The 16,564-nt window shown below is 44.0% G+C and overlaps 1 protein-coding gene across 3 annotated transcripts in view; it reads left to right on the top strand.

Moving 5' to 3' along the window:
- The window catches only part of RALGAPA1 (Ral GTPase activating protein catalytic subunit alpha 1), a 245,567-nt gene that overhangs the window by 48,361 nt on the left and 180,642 nt on the right, over nt 1-16,564 (top strand). For all 3 annotated transcript variants that reach the window (XM_054025345.1, XM_054025347.1, XM_054025346.1), the window contains exons 11-12: nt 7,377-7,568; nt 9,795-9,932. In XM_054025345.1, the coding sequence (XP_053881320.1) occupies nt 7,377-7,568; nt 9,795-9,932 (330 nt within the window). The remainder of the gene's footprint in view (nt 1-7,376; nt 7,569-9,794; nt 9,933-16,564) is intronic.

Raw genomic sequence — 16,564 nt, 5'->3', positions numbered from 1 at the left:
AAGGCAAAAATGTTCAGTAGATAATTCTGTTCTGTATCTGAAACAAAACAGGAGGATGTGTCAACTGCTTCTGATGTTATGGATGGAATAGAATACTATGTAACAAAGGAGGTTGCAAGTCAGCATCTGCTAAAATTAAACATTTGGATAACTTATATCCAACAGTCTTAATGGGACTGTCTGAGGAGCTCTAGCTGAGGCTTTCTCTTACCTCTGATGTTAATTTTTAACAAATCTTGGAAAACTGAGGAATGGAGGACTGCCAGTAACTTTAATATTTTAAAAAAGAGTAAAAGGGATGACCAAGGGAACTATAGACTGGTTAGTCTGATGTCAATCCCAAGTAAGATAATGGAATGGTTAATTCAGAACTCGGTCAACAAAAGTATATTTTTAGCCTCTTATGTCAATCAACATGGTTTCATGGAAGATTAGATCTTGTCAAACAAACAGGGCCCATGCTGGACGGATTAAAAACTGGTTCAGTGACAGATCTCAGAATGTAGCTCTTAATGGCCCCAATTACTGCTGTCTCCCCATTACTAGCAAGGTCCCCTAGGGATTGATTGATTATTTATTTATTTATTTTTGGTCCAATATTACTCAATGTTTTTATCCACTATCTAGATGATATAAAATCTTTTTACAGTTTGCAGATAAAACTCTATGTGGTGAGATAGTAAATAATGAGAACAGGTTGCTACTACAGAGTGATCTGAATCTCCTAGTTAAATGGTCACAACCCTACAAAATGTGTTTTAATACAGCTGAATGCAAGGTTACTACATCTGGGAACAAAGAATGCAGGCTATATCTATGGGATGGGACACTGTCTTGGGAATCAGTAACTCAAAAGGATTTTGGGATTGTTGTAGATGACCACCTCAATGAGCAGGCAGTGCACTGCTGTGGCAGAAAGGACTAATGTGATCCTTGAACGTATACAAGGTGACTATTAAATGGGTGTAGAGAACTGACCTTGCTTCTGTACACAGCATTGGTAAAACAGCTGCAAGAATGCTGTGCCCAGATATGGTGTCCACAGTTGAAGAATGATGTGGGAATGTTAGAGTTTGAAAAAAGGTCACAAAAATGTTTCAAGGGCTGGAAAACAATAATGTGAAGTGAAGCTTAAGGAGCTCCATCTGCTTAGCTTATCAGAGAAGGTTGAGAGGTGACTTGATCACTGTGTATGGAAAATATCTGATAGTGAGGGGCTTCTCAATCTTGCTGACAAAGGCATAACAAGATCCAGTGGCTGGAAGTTGAAGGTACGCTAACTCAACTTTGAAATAAGACTCAATTTCCTTGCTCTGAGGGTAATTAAACATCAGAGGAGCTTACTCCTAGGGAGATTATGGAATCACCATCCTATGGCGTCTTTAGAATTAGATTTGATGCCTTACTAAGGCCTTGTCTACACTACGAGAGTAGTTTGATTTTACTTAAATCGAATTCTTGGAATAGATATTGCAAAGTTGAACGTGTGTGTCCACACAAAGGACAGTAATTTGACTTTGTGAGTCCACACTAACGGGGAAAGCGTCGACATTGGAAGCGGTGCACTGTGGGCAGCTATCCCACAGTTCCCGCAGTCCCCGCTGCCCATTGGAATTCTGGGTGGAGCCGCCAATGCCTTCTGGGTAAAAAAAAAAATGTGTCGAGGGTGCTTTTGGGTAACTGTCGTCATCCGTCCATCACTCCCGCCCTCCCTCCCTGAAAGCACCGGCGGGAAATCAGTTCGCGCACTTTTCTAGTCAGTGACAGCGCGGACGCCACAGCACTGCGAGCATGGAGCCCGCTGCGACCATTGCTGCAGTTGTGGCCGTTCTCAACGCCTCGCAGCTTATCATCCACCTTTCCCTGAGGCAGATGCAGATAAGTCAGGCGAGGAGGCTACGGCACCGCAGTGAGGGCCTGAAGTCTGAGAGTAGCACAGACCTCTCAGAAAGCACGGGACCCAGCGCCGAGGACATCACGGTGGCAATGGGTCATGTTGATGCCGTGGAACGGCGATTCTGGGCCCGGGAAACAAGCACTGAGTGGTGGGACCGCATAGTGCTGCAGGTCTGGGATGAATCCCGGTGGCTGCGAAACTTTCGCATGCGGAAGGGAACTTTCCTTGAACTTTGTCAGTTGCTGTCCCCTGCCCTGAAGCGCAATGACACCCGGATGCGAACAGCCCTGACTGTCCAGAAGCAAGTGGCCATAGCCCTCTGGAAGCTTGCAACGCCAGACAGCTACCGGTCAGTCGCGAACCACTTTGGCGTGGGCAAATCTACCGTGGGTGGTGTTGTGATGCAAGTAGCCAAGGCAATCGTTGATGTACTGCTGTCAAAGGTAGTGACCCTGGGAAACGTGGAGGCGATCATAGATGGCTTCGCAGCGATGGGATTCCCAAACTGCGGTGGGGCCATAGATGGAACTCACATCCCTATCCTGGCACCGGACCACCAGGCCAGCCAGTACATTAACAGAAAGGGCTACTTTTCCATGGTGCTGCAAGCACTGGTGGACCACAGGGGACGTTTTACGAACATCTACGTCGGATGGCCGGGCAAGGTTCATGACGCTCGTGTTTTCAGGAACTCTGGTCTGTTTAGACGGCTGCAGGAAGGTACTTACTTCCCGGACCACAAAATAACTGTTGGGGATGTGGAGATGCCTATAGTCATCCTCGGGGACCCAGCCTACCCGCTAATGCCCTGGCTCATGAAGCCTTATAGTGGCGCCCTGGACAGTGAAAAAGAACTCTTCAACTACCGGCTGAGCAAGTGCAGAATGGTGGTGGAGTGTGCTTTTGGCCGTCTCAAGGGGAGATGGAGAAGCTTACTGACTCGCTGTGATCTCAGCGAAACCAATATCCCCATTGTTATAGCAGCTTGCTGTGTGCTCCACAATCTCTGTGAGAGCAAGGGGGAGACCTTTATGGCGGGGTGGGAGGTTGAGGCAAATAGCCTGGCTTCTGATTACGCCCAGCCAGACAGCCAGGCAATTAGAAGAGACCAGCGGGACGCGCTGTGCATCCGGGAGGCTTTGAAAGCTAGTGAGCCTGTCACTCCTCCTGATCGGGACTGTGTGTATGGGGGGCCTATGTGACTTTGTGGCAGGGGGAGGACGGTTACAGATCCCCTGCTGCGTGGCTCTGTGATCCAGGATAAGGACCGCCGCATAAGATCTGTAACTGCCCTCCCCCGCCACAAAGTCACAGAGCAACCAACCCCCCACCACAGAACATGAAAACCACCTCCCAGACTGACCAGGGTAACTAGTGACTGCACTGTGTATGTGCCCTGCTGCTGGACCTGCCCCCCGCCTATGTACCCTGCCAAAGGTGACTGTCCTGTCCAATTACCAACCCCCTTCCCCCCCTCCTCCAAAAGAACATGATGGAAACAGTAATTAACAGAAACGTATTTTTTATTAGCAACTACACATGGAACTGGGAGGTGAAACTTGGACGGGGGCTTGTGTGAGGCGGGAAGGAAAGAACTTGTCAAATTTTGGGGAATGAGAGCCTTCTACTACTAGAGCTGTCTGCAGGGGTGGAGTGAGAGTTTGCACGGACTCTGCCGCCCCTCCTTCTTTGCACTTTGGGTGAGGGGGGTATGGGACTTGGTGGCGGGGGAGGGCGGTTACAGATAGACTGCAGCGGGGCTCTGTCCTCCTGCCTCCGTTCCTGCAGAACATCCACAAGGCGCCGGAGCGTGTCCGTTTGCTCCCTCATTAGTCCAAGCAGCGTTTGAGTCGCCTGCTGGTCTTCCTGCCGCCACCTCTCCTCCCGATCCATGTTTGCTTGGTGCATTTGGGACAAGTTCTCCCGCCACTGGGTCTGCTGTGCTGCCTGGGCTCAGGAGCAGCCCATAAGCTCCAAGAACATGTCCTCCCGTGTCCTCTTCTTCCTACGCCTAATCTGCGCTAGCCTCTGGGAGTGTGATGCCAGGCTAGGTTGTGAGACAGTCGCAGATGTGGCTGTGGGAACATAGTCTTTCTCTGTGAACAAGACCATGCACAGCACCTATCACATGCGCACTCAGGACAAGGTCGAATTCTCGGCCTTCGCATTCAGTTCCTGGGGTCTTGCACAGCAGATCTGAGAAGCGGGGCAGGACACCGGAATTTGTGTAGCAGGCAGACATGATAAGCCGTAGACTTGTGGCAGCTTAAAACTTTAATATTAGCACTGGCCTCCTTTCACATTGAAAGCAATGTCAGTCCCTGCTGCCAGCAATCCGGCAAGCAGGAACTCTGCCCCTGTCCCACCCCCTCGCAGCTGTCCCCGGGAACGATCCCTGTATGCTGCCCCTCTCCCGCCTCCACTGCGTGGCTGCAAACCAGCGGTTACAGTTCTGTAAAGGAACGGGCAAGCAGTCCCAACACTAACATTCCCCTACCTAATTCAAAGCAGGTCACCATGAGCGACATCACCCTGATGAGGATCTCAGACAGCGATAAAGAAAGAATGCTTCGGGAAAGCCTCCAAAGACCAGGGCCATATGCCGCCCTGCTGTGCAGGGCAATGATCCCTGAGTACTTGATTGTCTCGTGGCGCGGAAACGTGTCATTCTACGGAGGACCCAATAAGGCCGCTCTCCCCAGGAACCTGATGCAACGGCTTTCCAATTACCTCCAGGAGAGCTTCCTCGAGATGTCCCAGGAGGATTTCTGCTCTATCCCCGGACATATAGACCGCATTTTACTGTAGCTGCACTGGCAGGGACTAAACAGTAGAGCGGCTTGGGCAGAACAATCATGCTAAACTGGACATTTTTTTTCAATAGTTGCACTGCCCAGGACTGAAACATTAAGCGCCTAGGGCAAACTGATCATGAGAAACCCATTGTTGTTATTCTTAATATTCCTGTTCTGTTAAAAATAAATGTTTAGATGTTTAAAACACTTACTGCCTGATCCTTCCCCAGATTCTGTGTCCGGGTTAACGGCTGGGGACGGTTGGTAGGGGATCTCTGTAAGGGTGATGAAGAGATCCTGGCTGTCGGGGAAATCAGCGTTGTAAGCGCTGTCGACTGCCTCGTCCTCCTCATCTCCTTCCTCATCTTCCCCGTCCGCTAACATGTCCGAGGAACCGGCCGTGGACAATATCCCATCCTCAGAGTCCACGGTCAGTGGTGGGGTAGTGGTGGCGGCCGCACCTAGGATGGAATGCAGTGCCTCGTAGAAACGGGATGTCTGGGGATGGGATCCGGAGCGTCCGTTTGCCTCTTTGGTCTTCTGGTAGCCTTGTCTCAGCTCCTTGATTTTCACGCGGCACTGCGTTGCATCCCGGCTGTATCCTCTCTCTGACATGTCTTTAGAGATCTTCTCGTAGATCTTTGCATTCCGTTTCTTGGAGCGCAGCTCGGAAAGCACGGACTCATCGCCCCACACAGCGATCAGATCCAAGACTTCCCGATCAGTCCATGCTGGGGCCCTCTTTCTATTCTGAGATTGCACGGCCATCACTGCTGGAGAGCTCTGCATCGTTGCCAGTGCTGCTGAGCTCGCCACGATGTCCAGACAGGAAATGAGATTCAAACTGGCCAGACAGGAAAAGGAATTCAAATTTTCCCGGGGCTTTTCCTGTGTGGCTGGTCAGAGCATCCGAGCTCGGACTGCTGTCCAGAGCGTCAACAGAGTGGTGCACTGTGGGATAGCTCCCGGAGCTATTAGCGTCGATTTCCATCCACACCTAGCGTAATTCGACATGGCCATGTCGAATTTAGCGCTACTCCCCTCGTCGGGGAGGAGTACAGAAGTCGAATTTAAGAGACCTCTATGTTGAACTAAATAGCTTTGCGGTGTGGATGGGTGCAGGGTTAATTCGATGTAACGGCGCTAACTTCGACATAAACGCCTAGTGTAGACCAGGCCCAAAAGACCTGTCTTAATCCAGTTTCTGGAAAAAAAAAATTTACAGGCTGTGCACACAGGTCAGACAAGATGATCATAGTTATCCCTTCTGGCTTTGGAGTCTGTGAATCCATTAATAACAGTGGCCCAGCAGGTGTGGCAACATTCCCTCAGCCACATCATATTTCCTGCATTTTGAAAGCTGTAGGGCATTCTGTGTTACAAAGCAAAAATATAAGAAACTCTAAAAGATAGCAGTTGCCTATCCTACTTTTTAGCTGACTTTGAAGTCACAGAATAGCTGGGTGCCATTCTGATACTCCTTTAAAGTGTTCAGTCCTGAAGTTGAGAATGAGTTGTTCATATCAAGAATCATGCATTTCTTTGGGATATTGGTATATCCAATGGCTCCTGGGAAATGCACACTGGTTCAGTTTATTTTATTCTTTTTAATACAACTAGTATAGTAAAAGTGCAAAAGCTGATAAAGTTGTGAATTTAAAAGAAAGTTAAATTTCCAGTAAGTATATTGCAAAGACTGTCTTTGAACATAGTTAAGTTTAGCAGAACCCCAAGACTTACATTAGAGATGGCTGATCTGAGAGCACTTTTGTATTAGCCCCACAGTTACATAATACTTCCTGAAGAGGGCAGCATCTTGCAAGCAAACTGGCTTCCTGACATACATTTTTTTCATAACTGTAGTTAGAAAAATGCTTTTTCTGTCATTTGATTTGCAGCACTCATTCATAGCAGCAGTAAAACATGGCTTTTTGTTATCAGTACAAATTCACATGGCTAATATAATTAAGAACCCTATTGCCCTTTACTCTTTCTCCCCCCATGTATGGGACTGAATGCAGCAGAAGTTTCCACTGAGTTTTCTTTTTTCTTTTCTTTTCTTTTAATGAGAGTTTGGTGTTCAGTATCAGCAGGGCCCCTAAGTTCTATGCGGGAACAGGTCCGCATGGAGTACCACTGGCCGTTGCTCCCTTTCCCTGCTAACTACATCCAGCTGCCTAGCAGCACAGCTTTTTTGCCAGGTGTCACTTTTTCCTCAAAAACTTTTTCTGTTCTTCCCCCTTCGCCCTCCTCACGACTATCAGGGTGTTCCAGATTGCAGATGGGGAAAGTTAATAAATTTAATGCTGATGTAAATCAGCATTAGTTTAAATTCCTGCAGAGTGGCTGCAGCAGTTCCTCCATCTGTAGAGCATGATGCCTGGGGTGGGAGCTTTCCTACAGTTGAAAACTCTATGTGGTGAGATAGTAAATAATGAGAACAGGTTACTACTACAGAGTGATCTGAATCTCCCCCAAAGAGACAGAATGTACAGTATAGTGAGTCCTAAAAACTTTTTTTATAAAATTAAGTCACGTCAACTTTCTATTTTCGTATCATATCCATAAATTGAAATGCATGTTCCTGAAACTGTTTACTACTAGCAGTATGGTGAGATAATGTAGTTCGATTCTAACATGTCTCCAAATATTATAACTTTTTTGTCCCCTCCCCCCCCAACTAGGCATTTTTGTTGCCAATTTGCGAAGCAGCTGCTATGAGGAAAGTGGTGAAGGTTTACCAAGAATGGATCCAACAGGAAGATAAGCCTTTATTTATGAAAGAACCTGAAGAAATATTGACATCTGTAAATATAGATAGTGATGAAAATGTTGCAGAACATAATTCAGCAGAGAAGGGAAAAGAGAGAGATGAGGTAAAAAAAAAAAGAGACTTCAAATTTAAAAAGACTATTGTTAAATAGATGTCTCATTTCCTGAACTATTTAGCATATGTACTTCGTTTCCACATAGCAGTCTGGTTGGTGCAGGAGTTGGAAACGAGGAATGAAAGGAAATATTGAGGTGAAAACTGTGAAGGGCACAAATCTGTCCCCTCAGGTATGAGTAAATAGAGTAGCAGCACAGTAAAGGTGCCTCCTCCCCCCGCCCCCCCAAAGCTATGTTGCCAAATCCTTCAATTCCTGCCTCCACCTCCCCTTCACATTGGTTCTCTGTTCAGATTGTTTATGCAAATGACCAGAATTTTTTTTTTAACTCGGCATTCTAGGGGCCAGCATTAAATAAAACAAACCAAATACAGAAAAATCCTATTTTAAATTAAATTTAAGGGGGAGATTTTCAAAGGCACAGACAGTCTCATTAACTTTCAATTGGAATCCAGGCACCTAACTGCTCATATGCCTTTTGAAAACCTAATCCTAATCTAAATTATAACAGTGGAATTTAATGTTAGTGATTATGTTTATATTTAGAACTTGACACTGTGTATTCTCCTACAAAGAGCTTCCTAAAAGAAAACTCCTCAGTTTGGGGACCAAAAACAAAATTATAAGTTTCTCTAATAGTCAGACCGTTACCATCTTTAAATCCTGTGGTTTTTTTTTCAGTTCCCTTCAAAATAGCTATAAGCATAAGCATTTTCATTGGTTTTAATAAATAAATAAAGTATGCACAGGGTGAAAGCCAAATGCCTTTGCGGCCTGACTTTGCACATTTTAAGTCTACTGCAAAATTCCCCAGTGACTTCAGTACAAGGAGCCTAGTGTACTCCCTAGTATGGCTTATTAGTAAGGATGTGATTTGGTCACGGATTCAGTGACTTCTTTGGCTCTGGCTTGGGCATATCCTGATTTTGTACATTTTTACCATGACTGCTCTGTAAATTTTGCCTAATTTTACTGTGACAAAATTGTATCCATACAGATTACTTTTTGGTTCCTTGCTAACTATAAACTAACTTAGAGAGATGGTTTTGTGCACTATATCCTTACACTATATGAAAAATAGTTCCAAGCAGAATGAGACAAAGTAGCAATTACCGTATATACTCGTTCATAAGCCAAATTTTTTAGTAAAAAAGGGAAACACCAGAGAAGGGGGTCGGCTTACGAACGGGTATAGAGAGGGAGAGGTGGGACACAGCTCCTCCCCCCCCCCCAACAGAGGGAGCAAGGAGAGGCAGCACAGCCAGCAGAGCCAGAAGCGAAGAGGCGGGGCCAAAGTCTCTTCGCTTCTGGCCATGCTGCTCTCCCCCCAGCCTCCGAAGCAGCTGGAGCTCTGGGGCTGGCACGCTGTGGCCGTGTCGCTCGGCCCTGCCTGCCAGAGCATGCTGCGGCTGTGCCGCCCAGCCCGCTGGAACATGCTGCGGCCGCACCGCCTGGTCTGGCCCACCGGAGCAGGCTGCGGCCGCCCTGCCCAGCCTGCTGGAGCAGCTCCAGCCAGGCGAGAGATCCTCCCCTGGCCCTCCCCAGATAAGGTGGGAAGGGAGGGGATGGGGAGAGTGTGGGGGTCCTGGGCTGGGGGGGGGGGGGTTATGTTGGGGGTGGTTACACAGGGGTTACTCCCCTGACCCCCAGCTTCTCCCCCTCCCCCCCCAAATTTCCCCAACAGTTGCTGTCCCGCCCTGTCAGGGTAAGCAGCTGGCGCGCCGGGACACTTAGTTTACTTAGATTTACCTCTGTGCCTGTGGACGCTCGAGATAAACAAACCATCTCGGCCTGCCAGCGGCTTATCCTGATGGCCCGGGAGCCAAAGTTTGCTGACCCCTGAATTATAGGGTCAGTTTATGAATGGGTCATAAACATTTTCCATAAATACTTATCTATCGCGGGAGGGTCAGCTTATAAATGAACCGGCTTATGATCGAGTATATATGGTAATTTCCCCCTATTATTTTGAATATTTGTTCTGTGACTTTTACATTGTATCTTTTTTTTAAGATGCCTGGACATACACCTTCTTCTTCCATTTCCCAGTCTCTGGGAGGCAGGCTGCTCTTTTAGGAGTCATTTTCAGCTCATATTTTCTCTTTTTACTTTAATAAATAAAATTAAAAAAAGGGAGGGGAGGGCAAAAACCAATTTTTTGTTTTGTTTTTTTTCCTCTGGGAGTTTAAGAAACAAAATATTTTTATGCTTCAGGAAAAAATGACAAACTCTGGTCATGTTCAAAATTCAAGTTGGACAAGAAATGGCTGCCACCAAGATGCTTCTCATAAAATATCGGAAATAGATGTCGCTGAGCAAAATATACGAGCCGGAGTACAATCGGTGTTACAGGTACAGAATGGACTCTTCCCCCCCCCTCAATTTTATTCTCTCCTGTTTAATGTTTTTTCTTTAATATTGTGTAAATAAAATGTTAATGGATAAAACGGAACATGATTACAGAATGAGTCTCCTGCTGTTCCATAACATCTCAGCTTTGCTAAATGATTGTAGATTTAATTAAGGGGATGGATAATAAAGCTATAATGATAGTTTACTGTGTTCTTATTGACTTCCTGCATTCTTTCTCCATTTTTGACATCACTAACATATAGTGTACAGGACTGCATTTACTACTGTTGGCTCACACAATGAAAACAATCTTTATTTCATACCTTCATTACTACATCAGAAAGTGTATTCCATTCTACAGGTACAGAAAAAATGATCTAAACTAATCCACACTAGTAGATTGTTTGTATGAATTAATGAGTGCTGTCCTGTTTACTTTATGAAATTTTATCTATATTAGAACGCATGTGGTGGCTTAATGTTATAGTTGGAGATAAACACTTATTAGATCTTTGTTCCATACTTATTTTAATCATATTATATTAACAGTTTAATTACATTTTAAAATGTAATTATTTGTTTATCAAATACAAGGATTTTTGGAACTTTGCATGGGTGCATTTTAAATAGAAATAACTTATTCAATACTATTGTTGTAAGTTGCAAATGCTGTAGTAAAGATTTAACTAGCGTTGTTTATATAGCCTTTATATTTTTAATTTATTCATAACTTCCTGAAAATTCTGCTTTTGGAGTTGAGATTTTCTATAACTGGTCTCAGCACAGAGGTCAATTATTTTGGACATTTTGAGCAAAATTCCTTGTTCTTGTATTATAAGACACTGGAGATTTTTTTTTTTTTTTTTTTTTTTTTTTTTTTTTTTTTTTTAAGCGTGTTCAGTGTACATTTGGGTCTCACCATGGGATTATTCAGGTGTATAAAGTCATTTATGAGCACAAGTCTTAGCAGTATTGGGCACTTAGATGTCCACTGAGCATGCTTACAGGCATTTTTTTTAGTTGTTGAGCAAAAAACCCCAACCCTCTTTAAGTTGAAAGAAAAAATTCTTGAGCTTTCCTGAACTCATCAGACAACTGGAGCATAAGTTTTTGAAGTAGGCGATAAGAGTTAGCTGAGTCTAATGAGTCTCTGCTTATGTGACGTACTAGGGAATGGGGAGAACTGATCTTTCTCCCTAGTAGACATACAGGCTGCTAATCTTAGTTGTTACTGGGACGCTTTGCAGGGAGGAGACTGCAAGTCTCATAGGGCTTATCTATGCAAATTATCTGGTTAGACCTTGCTGCCGTTCATTAACAGTTCCCAAGAGCTACCCCTCTTCGAAATAGGAATAGAGTGTGGCAACAGGGTCCACACAGATACTCAGGCCTGGTCTGCACTTAAAAATTAAATTGATATCACTGAGGGCATTTTTGCACCTTGACTCCCATAGTTAGGTTGATCCTAATCCTTTCAGTGTAAACATGGCAAGGTCAATGGTAGCATTCTTCTTTCAACCTAGCTACCACCTCTTGGAAAGGTACATTGACAAAACACCCCTTACATTGCTGTAGAAAGTATCTACACTATGATGCTACTGTGGCACAGCTGCAGTGCCATAGCTGTACTGCTGTAACAGCTGTAGTGTAGACATGGCCTTAGTACATAGCAGGCTAGGCTTTTCTGGCATGAAGATAGCTTTTATTGTTTTACCCTATGCACTTCTTTGGTAGAATCAAATCAAACAGTAGTAGCGGCAGCAGAGATGTGCATTTGCTCCTCCCTCACTCCATTAACCTTTAACATGGGTCACTGTTTATACAATGCCTAGTGCGATTGGGGGTCTTGGTCTATATCTCGAGCTTCTAGGTACCATGGTAGTACAAATAGTTAATAAAGACACCCAAGAGGATTTTAAGGAAAACTGTTCCTGTAATATAGAATGTATAGACAGATGTGTGACCTCCTGCTTGGGGTACCCAGAATTGTGAGCCCCTGTGTAACTTCTCTCAGCCTCAGCAAGTGAGGGGTGCTTTTTTTTTTGTGCTGCTCCCAAACCATGTATGAGCTCCCTGAGACATTAGCTTGTCTGCCTTGCCACCAAACTCTTCAGGACTCTGTTAGTCCAAATCTTGCCTTGCAGATAACAATCCGTGAATCCCAACTCCTGAGTTACCCAGAGATGTTTCTCTGGAGTGTCCAGTCCCTCCTCACTGGACATTCACAGAAATTAAGTTCACTGCCTCCAAAGTGAAAATGTACACGCCAGCCTGTATTGCTTGCTGAGGACTCACCTTCCAGTTTAATACACCACACAGAGATATTCTTGTTTTTATTACAAAACTGAGTTTATTAAAAAAGAACAGAGATTGAAGTAGTACTACTACTAATACTAAATATATAATATAATATATAATATACCTATCTCATAAAACTGGAAGGGACCCTGAAAGGTCATTGAGTCCAGCCCCCTGCCTTCACTAGCAGGACCAAGTACTGATTTTGCCCTAGAACCCTAAGTGGCCCCCTCAAGGATTGAACTCACAACCCTGGGTTTAGCAGGCCAATACTCAAACCTCTGAGTTATCCCTCCCTCCTGAATAGGAATAGAAGACAAGTGTGGTTACAAAGGAAACAAAACACTTTCTAGAGACTAAAACTTAATTTCAGCAAGTTACAATCTTTGTATAAACAAGTTTCTTGCTTACAGTGAAGTTTCCATCACTCTTGCCTTTCAGGCCAAGAGGATCGGCTTTAATAGGCACAACGGGTGCTATACCCTATCAACCCTTAGGTGAAGGGTAACTAAACTGTCTCTTTGCTCCCCTTTATAGTACTTCAAAGTCCATTGTCCTTCTCAGAAAGGTTTCTTGGGGTGCAGATTCTGTCCCCCGGCGTGGTTGTTAAATGGTGGTCTTCCCCTCTTGTTTAGCTTGATGTCTGTTTACTATACGTGTAAATGTATTTCTGTTGTCCTTTTGCCTGTAATCAAACAGGTCACATAAGTAAATGCACATTTTTGTCTGGGTTCATTCTGTGCCTCCCAAATGCATTTTAAAATCCTATTTCCAGCACACATCTACAACTCTTTGTATACAATCCGTGCATACATCACACAATGATTTTCAGAACCAGTGTGTTGCCAGTTTACATATGATACCTTAGATGACACCTTTGAGAGAGCTGTTTTGACAATAGTGTGTTGGGGCAATGAGTGTGTGAGCCCTGATGTAAGTTACAGTATGGGGCCAGGGGTTCTCTGCCAGTGGCCACTGAAGGGTTCCTGTGGTCACCCCCTTTCCTCTTGCAATGCTGCAGGAGGGTCATGGCCCATAAAGCATGTAGGTGCTACAGTAATACAAATTAATAAAGCACAAAATGGGAAAGAACTAGCTAGGTGGTAATGGTGCTGTAAAGGACTTGGGGGTCATAGTGGATCACAAATTGAATGAATCAACAATGTGATGGAGTTGCAAAAAAAGGCTAATATCATTCTGGGGTCTATTAACAGGAATGTCATATGCCAGACACAGGAGTTAATTTCCCCTTTCTACTTGGCATTTGTGAGGACTCAGCTGGAATACTGTGTCCAGTTCTGGGTGCCACACTTTAGGAAAGATGAGGATAAGCTGGAGAGAGTCCAGAGGAGAGCAACAAAAACGGTAAAAGGTTTAGAAAATCTGACATATGAGGAAAGGTTTAAAAAAAAAAAAAAGTGGCATGTTTAGTCTTGAGAAAAGAAGATTGAAGGGGGGACTTGATAAGTCTTCAGAGATGTTGAGGGACAGTGATCAGTTGTTCTGTTTCTGCCGAAGCTAGGACAAGAAGTAATGGGCTTAATCTGAAGCAAGGAAGGTTTATGTTAGATACACCTCTACCCCGATATAATGCGACCGGATATAGCACGGTAAGGCGGTTCTCCGGGGGGGGGGCTGCACACCCCGGTGGATTAAAGGAAGTTCGATATAACGCGGTTTCACCTATAATGTGGTAAGATTTTTTGGCTCCCGAGGACTGCGTTATATCGAAGTAGAGGTGTATTAGGAAACACTTTCCAACTATAAGGGTAATTAAGCTCAGGAATAGGCTTCCAAGAGAGGTTGTATGGAATCCATCATTGGAGGTTTTTAAGAACAGGTTGGACGGACACCTCTCAGGAATGGTCTGGGTTTACTTGGTCCTGCTTCAATGCAGCAGGATCGACTAGGTGCCCTCTCAAGGTCCCTTCCAGCACTACATTTCTGTGCTTCTACAAGCAGGATCTGAAGTGATGACTTCATTCATATTGAGTTCTCTTTGACAACAATAAGGAAATTTACAACAAGGTGTCAGATTAGCTAAACTATGGATTGGATGAAATGCCAAGCATTGTTGGGAGAACATTAAAGCCTCTGGTATAGTAAGTCCGGAGATGACAACAATAGCATTGGTTCAGCACGAATAACCTGCCCTTTTTTTGATGTGATGTACATTATTCTTGGGCCAGGCCAGGCCACTGATCAAGCCTCCTCAGTTTATCAGAGCCACCGCCACAAATGAGTAAAGTGAATATGCTTTGAGTCCCCAACAATGCGTCTTACCACATGAAGTACAGCTGGCAGAGGAGACAAACCAGAGCAATCAAGAGAGGCAGATGTTCATGCAAGGTATTGTGCTCTCTCTACATTTACTGAATCTTATTTCTGGTGTGTGCTTGAAAATAGAAGGGGGTTTACTGAGTCAGCATTGCAAGATGCTGATGTTATAAGGACAATGATAGCTGCCAGTAAAAAAGTATGCTTACCATTTCCCAGAGATGAACAAAGCTGCAAATAGAGCCTATAATATTTCTGGTGTTGCTTCGTTCTCTGCCCAAAACCCCCCACGTTAATGTGGCATAGTCAAACTCCCATTCCTGCTGCCTTTGCAACCAAACTGCTTTTTTTCTATAAGCTAGTTATCAGTATAGCTGATTTCATAAGGAGAGAAATAACAATCATACCCATTTAACTGTCTCTTATTTAAATTTATTAAAGCCAAACAGAACACCAGATTGATTTAAGGCATTATGTTTTATTGGGAACCAAAGTCCCAAGCAGTAATAAAGTAATTGGTATATGAAGCCCAGAATTCCTCATTGGCACTCAGGAGAAGGACAAATATTTAGTACAGATATTCACCTCTGTTCTTTCTCCTTATAATAAAGACAGCATTCAAGGGCACAAACATATAAAAAACATTAGGAATTTTGGAAAAGTATGTATATGATTATTCTTCAGTTCCTACTATTGCTTCTAAAAGCACTAATCAAGAATAGACATTTCTGAAACTAATGGTGCACATTCTAAAGAATACATAGTATTTTACCAGTGACTTCCTGAGACAGACCTTAACAAGTCCAGCACACAGCAGCATTCCAGTCCTGCAACAGGAATAAATGCCTGCTGCTAAATATAACTAATCTCTGCTCTGCTTCTTCAACAGACCAGGAAGGCACAGCTGCCATGCCGAGTCTATAAGGTGCTGAGAGCCCCCTTCCGTTGCAGCTGCTTGCATTTCAGTGGAACAGAAAAGGAAAATTACCAGACCTCCTTCTAAAAACGTGAAGAGGAAAAAGCTGGCAAAGGACTAAATATTGAGCTACAGATACCCAAAGCAGACGAGAGTAAAACTGCAGATATATAACCAATGACTTCATGAGTGTATAGGCCAAGAGATGCAAATCAGAAAGCCAGGCTTAACTTCTGAGGCAAATATTTGAGGCCTCTACTCCCACCATGAAAAAGGAAGAGTGAGAACTTACTTTGGAGTATTAATGTAGTGGTCACCTTCCACCAACCTCACTCTGGAATCTTTCATTCTAGTAGTGGTTCCTTTAACCTCCACGTTGTCCTTGTCCTACCTGTTATCCTACTCTACTCTTCCTTAGTCACACTGTCCCCAATGACCTGTTTCAATGCCTGTTGAAATCAATGGGAAAAACTCCCGTTGACTTAAATGAGCACTTGATCAGGCCCTAAACCTAATGTCTTCCTCCGTGCAATAACTCAGACACTATCCAAATGTACAGTCAATCTTAACAAACTATATTATTTTCAGATCCCAAGTCAGGGTGTGATTGTTTATTAAAAGCTGTATTTTACAATATACTATGTTTCATGGTTTCCTAAAGAATGAGAAATAAAAACATTGATACCTGAAATATTTTGTCTCTTCAAATTTGAATCAGATAAATTAGTCAAAAATTATAGTTGCTGTAATAATAAATACATAAAAGGTACTCCCATACTTAATCAGTTTGAGCATTATCCATATCCAAGAGGTAGATCTTCAAAGTCAGATAATGCACAGCTCAGTTTGTAGCCTACTGCTATTGAAACTTGATTATTTTCTCTTCTCTCCCATTTGCTGCTGTATTGGCAGAAAACACTTTGCATTAAGTTAGCTTTCCTCACGTGGTCTCCTGTCTATCAGGAATTGGAGGCTGCTGAGATGTATTAACTTTGTCTTCAAATTATTCTGCCTGTCTGTTGGAAAACCTCCCCGTTTTGTCATATAGTGTTGTATAAACCACAGCATCCCAAAATGGCATTGGGACATACTCTGACAATATCATAACATTTCAAAAGGCGTCTCATCGCCCTTCAGCCTC

This window comes from Malaclemys terrapin, chromosome 4, assembly GCF_027887155.1.
Source record: "Malaclemys terrapin pileata isolate rMalTer1 chromosome 4, rMalTer1.hap1, whole genome shotgun sequence".
NCBI classification, from domain to species: Eukaryota; Metazoa; Chordata; order Testudines; family Emydidae; genus Malaclemys; species Malaclemys terrapin.
Note: the sequence above shows the minus strand (reverse complement) of the source record. Positions and strands in the feature narration are given on the sequence as shown.